This window comes from Varanus komodoensis, unplaced genomic scaffold (genome assembly GCF_004798865.1).
Source record: "Varanus komodoensis strain SLA01 unplaced genomic scaffold, ASM479886v1 scaffold24, whole genome shotgun sequence".
Classification (NCBI taxonomy): Eukaryota; Metazoa; Chordata; class Lepidosauria; order Squamata; family Varanidae; genus Varanus; species Varanus komodoensis.
The window spans coordinates 17,947,867-17,956,156 of NW_025335641.1; the positions used below are offsets into that span (position 1 = coordinate 17,947,867).

General features: G+C 41.0%; 1 protein-coding gene across 2 annotated transcripts; it reads left to right on the top strand.

The window, feature by feature from the left end:
- Window positions 1-2,966: 2,966 nt before the first annotated feature.
- Window positions 2,967-7,562, top strand: LOC123024589 (complement factor H-related protein 2-like). 2 transcript variants are annotated; one of them, XM_044432510.1, is made up of 5 exons: window positions 2,967-3,056; window positions 4,722-4,784; window positions 5,402-5,584; window positions 5,949-6,149; window positions 6,864-7,562. In XM_044432510.1, exons 1-4 carry the CDS (start codon window positions 2,999-3,001, stop codon window positions 6,143-6,145), a joined length of 501 nt encoding a protein of 166 aa, XP_044288445.1. In that variant the 5' UTR covers window positions 2,967-2,998; the 3' UTR covers window positions 6,146-6,149; window positions 6,864-7,562. The 2 variants fall into 2 exon arrangements, with proteins under 2 accessions (XP_044288445.1, XP_044288443.1); XM_044432508.1 differs by having other exon boundaries at window positions 6,995-7,562.
- Window positions 7,563-8,290: the final 728 nt, after the last annotated feature.

Sequence of the window (8,290 nt, forward strand, 5' to 3'; positions counted from 1 at the left end):
CTTACTGTGTCGATTGGAGTCACTGGGAGGTTTCATATGGCACAAATAAGCCATACTTTTTTGATGTGTGACCATTCATTCATACATTCTGTCTGCTGCTTGATATTGTCTTTACTTAATAATGAACTTGCTTGTGTGAACTGGAGTTTAGTCCGGTTGCTCATGCAAGTTATTGGAATAAAATGGTACAAACAGACAAGGTCAAAGAATAATTGCAGATGTGATAAATCTGGGACGGCTATTGTGCTTGATTGAGACTAACTCATGAATCAACAGTTGTACTGTACTGCATCAGTCATTTCAGCACCAGTATCTAACATTTGTTTTTCAAAACAGTTCACATACATTCTCATGAATCTGTGCAGCACCTCGGTATGATTCCATTATCTCCATATCACAGATGGAGAGGAGAGAGATCATTTGCTTACAATAAATTCTGATGCAGCTTCCTTGCTTCCAGCTTATGCTCTCAACCTAGACACGATATGAACTCACATGCAGACAAACAAGGTTAGAGTTTGTTGTGTTTGTCATGCAGTTAATATTTGCACAGTCACCGTTTCTGTTGTCTGTCCTGAATAAATCGATATATTGAGGAGTGCCCAGCTGGGGCTCCACTCTATAGATCAACGTTGCAGCATCCATCAAATAGAGTAGACTCATGGCATTTTCCTGCTCTACTATTTAGATTTCATTATGTGGCTGAAAAGAAAAGAAATGGTGCATTAGGAAAGGTTTGGTGTTTGTAGAATGATTTGCAACGGTAGCTAAGAGAAGGCAAAGAAGCGTGGCTGCATGGACCGCATAGGCAATGCTAGTGCAAATACTTGGAACAAAGGGAACGAGTGTGGGTGGGGCAGCCTGAAAAGAATGACTGTGATGCAAAAGCCACACATCACTTAGCAAGCCATCTTGTGCTATATTCCTCTTCAACATGATATCAAGGAAAATTTTCATCCAAAGAAAATCCTTGGGAATGGGATTATACAAATAGATCTTTCGCTTATGAAGTATTATTCACAGCTGTTGATTGAAGGAGATCTGTGTGGTGTGGGTCTGGAACATTTCTGTGTCTGTGTGAGAAGATTAGTGTGAACAACACCAATATCTTACCCAAGTTAAACCTTCATACCAGATAAGAGTCTAGAAGAATAGCAAAATGTGTTTATCTTGGTAACAGCCAGCACAGAAGCAACTTCAAAGAACCAAACATCAGAAGAGGACAGCTGGAGAAACAGAAAAAGGACTGAAACCCCTGGTTTAGTTACATTGTCATATATCTTAATGTGCAAGGCTGAAAGGAGTGAGCAGAATTTCTTAGCAATGGAGCAAATTCACAAGTGTGTTTCTTTACATGTGTTAATATGGAGAAAGCAGGGGAGGCATTGAGCCTCTTTCAGATGGAGCGTTGAATTTCTTTTTGGAGAAGCTCTTGGGGGCTACATGCTAGAGGTGGGGTGGGGGGAGTAAAGGGGATGTACCACCTCTGAATGTACCAGCTCTTACTGCAAGTAACTAAGGCTCAGGGGAGCCAGTTCAACCTTGGAAGGGGAACAACTGCACAAAAGCCAGGGACCCACCAATGGCTGGTGGTCAAGCAAAGATGATGGGGGTAGGAAAGATAGACGCGTCCATCTGGGGAGTCTGAGATGGACAGAGGTCATCCCCAGGTGTGAGGTTCTGCACCCCTGGTATAAAGACTTCTTTAACAGGTACTTGGAACAGATGAAAGGTACTACTAGAGATTCTCTCATTTCTGTGGTTGGAGATGGTAATTTTATTCCTGACCAGTTGCTGAGAAACATAATTTTTCAATTGATGCAAAAATAACAGAATATCCTTGTGAATGAATATAAAATAAGTGGTTGCTGGTTGCAAAACTGGATGCTGGAAAAGCCACGGTGAAGGGTCAAAATGGAGGGCTGCCCTTGAATGGCTGAGCAGGAAATTGGTAAACAGTTGGAAGGCCAGCATTTAAATTGCAAGTAATAATGTAGTTTTGGAAATCAGCCATCTGCTACATAGAAACAGCACACAAACCAGGATAATAGAATACAAGCCAAGGTGTCGAATTCTAGTGTAACATGAATGTTAGTTGCACATGTGTGTTGCATGCCTTTTTACACTGAATATGCTGCAGGGAAGCATTTGACAACTTTTTGTGTCTCTGTGTGTGTATGGCACCTCTGGCCCATCATCTTTTAATGGATGATGCAAGATATTTGTTTTGGTGGGAGAGTATAGGTGATCTCTTTGTGTTTCCAATCTCATGTTTTAGTGAGATTAACACCCATCATCTTAGAACTGCACTGTTAAATAAATATTACAGGCAAAATTGTAGGTGTATTAATAAACATCCAGCAACTTGCATCCTTGCTAGGAAGTAGTGTGGGGAAAAGGCAGTTTGGAGAAAGCATGGTGGTGAGAAGCTGGAACTGTTTGATCTTTTCCCCACGTATAGCTGCTCTCAGTATCAATCAAATAACCCCCAAGTACTATTCCTACAATGAGTCATGAACATCTGTTTACCCTTCCAAAAGGGATGGGATTTGGAGTGAAGTCCAACATTCAGAAACATTCTCTTCTCTGCTGGTTGTTTACTCCAAATGCCCCCTCTGCTAACAGCATTACACCAAAGAGGTGGATCACTGGGCACCTACGTATATTGTGTCATTTCAGGATGCTAAAATTCCTATACAGATTGAGTTCTATTGCTGTTGTGTCCAGAAGTGTTCTCCCACCTGTTTCACATGAATGTCTGCATCATCCTTCTTGAATTGAAATGTCTATGTTCTTTCTTCAAAAACTACTTTATCATCCATATTGTTTGCAGCAATGAAAGGATCATGGTGGACTTTGCCATATGACCAGGAGTAAATAATTACTTTGGTGGAACTAGAGAAGGTGAAAGACCTTTGCAAGGACAGCCCTTGAAGGCATTTATTAAACAACCAAATGTTGCAACGCAGAAACATTGTCAACTGCTTAGATTGCAGTCATGAACTGCTTCAGTTATATCCTTCTGTCCCTTCTATGGACATGCTCCTTCCAAGATGGTAAGTTATTCTGGTGTGAGTAAAACAACTCTCTGTTGAGGAAAATGTGATTTTTAGGGCTGTTTTTAAAAAGTATAATTTCAGAAAGGCAGGGGAAAGTTTTTGGAAATAAATGATACAAAGCTGTTCTTTCAGGAGGAGTACTGTAAAAACCAAACATGTCACTGGAAAGCAGAAGGATTTTCCTTATTGCAGTCTAACATATTTTCTGGGATAGTTTCTTAAGGGTAGGGGTTCCCACCCTTGGCAGGTCTGTGGGCATATTGCTGCTACCTCTTGGCTTCCTGGACCTTGGGACATGCAGAAAGAGTCTTAGCTGATGTGCATCTCATTGTGAATGTTGCTATCCAGTTTGGAGTTTTAATGGAATGGGACAGATTCCTTTTTCACAATGCGAACAAGTCTGAATGTGGGACCTGATGGTTTGTCCTCAGTTTTCAGTGCTCACCACCAAAAGGTTGTGAGCTCAGCAACCCAGTCTAAAACATCCAGCATTTTTTAATTGGTAAAGACATTAACTGGCATATTTCCTTTAAAAATAAAGGATGTATTTACAAATGTTTATATTAAATAAATATACCAATCTGTGATATATTTAAATATTTATTAAAAGTAAATAGGTAAATGATAGGCTGGTCAATCTACTTTCAAAGTCTTAGGAATTCATAAGGCAGGGCTAAACTGAAAGAGGTTTATAATTCGAGAGAATGGAAAGTAACCACTGTCACATCAGTGAGTTTGGTGTTAAATTTGTTCCTCTTGGGTACTTGCAATCAGATACTGATGGTGGCCTATTCCCCACCCACATCAGAAAAAGCAGGACAATTGTCTTGGAAAAGTGTGGATCTCAGTGGATCATGAGGTAAGATCGTTTCTGTAATGGAAACCCAGAAGAATCTCTCTTGGACCTTCTGTTGCTAGTAGACTCAGCTCTGTAGTCTGGACACCAAATTTAGCACCATAACTCACTTGAACAACAAATCAAAGTTAAACATTCCTTTAAACAAGGAGGAAAGGGAGAGGGGGAACAGATGCTGAAAAGAAGAGGGAAAGGGATAACAGCAGCAATACATTAGTGCCAAAGCTCTCAGGTTTCCCAATCCCAGGTACCTGGGTGCACCAGCTGAATAGAACAAGAAAGCAGATCCTATTCTACCTAACAAGGGTGTTTTCAAAGTGATCGTCTCAGTAGCTAGCCAGGAACAGACTTCTCTGGAAGAATTAGGGTCATGGGATACAAAAGGCCTCTGAGGTTTGGGGTTTTTAGTCCCCTAGCCCTGGTGATAGGGCAGTGCCTAGCAGCCAATCCCAGGATGCTCCTCTCCCTCCTGCTCCCTGGTTGCCAGAAACTTACCCTTTAAAACTCAGAGCAATAATACCAGCCCAATGTCCTCGGCAGGAACTCTTCCTCTGTGATAAGCTCTGGTGCATCAACTACTCCTGGACCAATGGATTCCTCCATTAACCCTTACCTGCCTTCAGAAGCCCCTGCTACAATTTCTGTTTGCTTTTCATAGGACAAAAAGAAGACTAGAGATTGCCAGTGCAGAAATGAATAGGTGACTACTGATATTGTTATGAAATCATTCTGTTCACCCCACCTAGAAAGTTAAATGATGGGGTGGCTTATTACTCTCTTTTTCATTCCTTGGTTTTCTCTTTCAGTCAAAGTAAGCCAGCAGGCTCAAGTTCCTTATGAGGACCTGGGGAACCTTCTGACTGAGCCAGGTAGGATGCAGGATGGCACCATCCTGAAGCACAAGCATCCAGCACAAACTCCTATAGGGGGCACTGATCTTGATCCTTTAGCTACATTTGGGCTGTCAGTCCAGGTGCATAAGAAAGGAATATGAACTCCGATGGCGTTTTCTACTGTCATAAATGCAGATTGTCAGATTAGCTGCTCTCCTCAATTTTTCTATTTCCTAGAAAACCCTCCAAAATCACAATCTGAATTCTCCCCCTTCCCCAAGCTGGTATTCCATTTTTGGCCATGCAAAAGTAAAATAAAATATATCGATGGGAAACATATTGGTGACTTCACCGCGTCATGTCTACTTGCATGCATAAGCAGAGGGCTTTGCTAAACTTGCTGCATGAGATTCTACTAACTGAGTTACTCCTAATGAGAGCCAGTGTGGTGTAGTGTATGTACTATACTACACCTTTCAAAACTTGATAGGAAAAAAGCTGCCCCCCATGTAGATTCATGTTCAGAACCAAGAGGATTTTCCCATTGCAGGTCTTTCATTTTCCTGGCATAAGTTCTGTGGTACCTTCAACCTGGCACTGGCAGCTAATGGGCATTCCTTAATATGTCATCCTACTCCGTGTTTTCACTGTAGAGGTCCCAAGAACGTGTGGTCCTCCACCTGCCATTGCTAATGCAATGCTCCTCACCTCCTCACGGCAAGAATTCTCATCAGGATCATCTGTGATCTATCAGTGCTACAGACTGTTTGAAATGGAAGGCACTCCACTCGCAAGGTGTTTCAACGGTCAATGGAGAGGTGTGCCCAGATGTGTCCGTAAGTGCACAGTCTCTGACTCTGGACAGTCTTGTACTTGGCTCCCCAATGATGGCTTTTTTCTGTGGAATCCCAGCCAGGATTTGCCCTTACTGTCCCATGTCCTTCAAAACATGGATTTTCTTTTCTGTAGTGAATGGCAATTGTTTACTTTTATGCAAGAGAAAGTCAATGCACCGGCCCAGCAGGATGAAGGCCATGAGAGGAAACCCTGCTCTTTGCTCTGTGCAGTTGCAGCTGTTGACAATCGCACCTGTGCCAGACATCACTTTTCTTTCTTGCTACCAGGCCCATATACATTTAGCAAGAATCCTCCACCATCAGGTTTGTGTATAACTGGTTAATCATTTGTTCTTTACTTCAGAAACCTGCAGAGCAAATGAACTTGAAATGGAGCAGAATAATATACAACTGAGGTGGATAACTAAGTCAACATCCATGAGAGCATCAGATTACTGGATGGAGTTTGACTGTAAACCCGGATTTCGCAAAGACCCATTATCAGCACCTTTCAGAAAGCAATGTGTAAGGGGGATATGGATATATCCAAGATGTGTTTAAAGAAGTAAGTAATTCCTAGTTCAGCCACAAAGGTTGCATATCATAACCACCACCTCCATTAGAATTAATATTAGTTCAAGTGAAGATCTGATATCTCAAGCTTGTTTATAGTGCATGTTTGTATTTAGGCTTTTACATTCCATTCATTAGCACATAGCTCTCAGAAAATACTTCTTTACTTTAAAATATTTTAAATACTTCTGCCTGAAGAACTGAGAGAACAGGGAAACAGATTGCTTGATTAATCAATTGGGTTTAGCACAAAAGGGTCATAAAGGATTCCCATAATCTACAGTATTTCTAAGTATATTTAGATGGTTAAAAAGTGATTTTTCTCTAGTCAATGCCTTTTTAATTTTAAAACAGTGATGATTTGTTAGAAATATGTATTGAATGATATCTTTTTAGAACATTATCTGACAATTTCTGTCCATTCCTAAAGTATATTCATTCAATATGTACTGTTTTAGTTACAATATTTTCAATCCTGTTACTGAAGATAACTGAAAAGATCTTGAAATCACAATTCCACAGGGAGATAGGTCTTCTTGAGCCTGTTCCACACAGAACTTTGTATTCCTTATGGATTAAGATACTTCAAGTCTCATTCGAAGAAGGATGTACTTGTAAAGCAAATAGCAGCTGAAGAACAGTGATTTTCCTCAGGAATAGAACATATAGGGAGCAATTAGTTCCTTCTCCCTCTTTTTCTGCTCAGATTCCATTAATTGTCATCCCCTGTCAGCTGATGGAATTTGCATTTACAAAGCATGTTAGATGAAAGGTCCTTTCAAACTTTTGGTGTTTTTTCCAGCAGCTGAAACTTGAATGAAATTTGCTTTTTAACAGATTTGCTTAACCAACACTTGAAGAACAAAGCAACTGAAATTTACTTACTGAAGACAATTGGTCTTGTCCAAATTAATGGATAAAACTTAGCTTTTGTCGATGCCATTTTCATATATTTGCTTCCTGTATAACTATTTCCAACTTCAAGCAGCACTTGCCTCTTTCTGTAGTGTGCATAAAGTTTTTCCTGAGACACTGTTTATGCTTGGTGCTTCATTCTCACTGTCTTTGGAACCAACCACCTGTTCTTTCTGGTGCAGTTCATTGCCTTGTTCTGTCACCTGGATTTTGAGCACTTTCCACCCAGTCTTTCTGCACTTCCACCCGTCGCTCCAGCACTCAGCATTTCTTAGAATATTGAGGGAAGTTTCGCCTCAGCTTTTTAAATAGGCACGCTTACTGCAATTCTCTTGCTGTTCTAATTCCCCTTCACATGCCTCTCAGGTATTTATTTGCATTGCCCATCTATCCTTCCCTCTTCTTCCTGTTTCTATTCCATCTCATTGTTCGTGTGATAAAATGGCACATGTATTAATATGAACACAGAAATAAAAAATAATAAAGGAAATTTCCTGTATGTTTCCATCTATCTAAAAATGTGTGGTAGCCATGTATCTTAACATCAGCCCTAAAACATGGAGGGTAAGGTCCCCATGTTCCCTGTGCACCTAGAGACATTCACATGTTGAGCAAAGGCATGAAGACAATACAGATCTGAGTTTTGGAGAAACACAAAGAATGGTTACAGACATGGCTTACAGGACCATGGACAGATCACCAAGAGCAAACTATTTGTTCTAACCAATTCTCAACTTTAACTGGAGTCTTATACCAGGAGTGCAAGAACACATCCATGACTCCATATGTTAATTGTAGCTCCAATGATTCCCATCTAATTTTCTGTCACCACAGCTCTAGGAATCTGCAGTCAAGGTCTGCTTCTTTAAGGATGCTACAGTATCCAATGTGGAGAGAACCTACTTCCACAAGGACATTGCAGAAACTGACACTTGCAGGTCACACTTCTGAGTTTTGAGGGAAAGTGTGTGTGTGTGTGTGTGTGTGTGTGTGTGTGGAGAGAAAGAGAGAATGTGTGTGCATGCTTGTAAATTCATGTTCACATTCACGTGCAGCTTCCAGCCCTGAATAGATATTACTTAGGATCTTCAAGGCCAAGGGATGGTAGACACCTGCCTGATTTCCATCCAGGACCATACTAACAGCCTTCACTCCTCATGGCCAAGGAGCAAGTACCTCCACAAAGGGACAGCTTTCAGGCCCCAAGCCCTTTCCTGC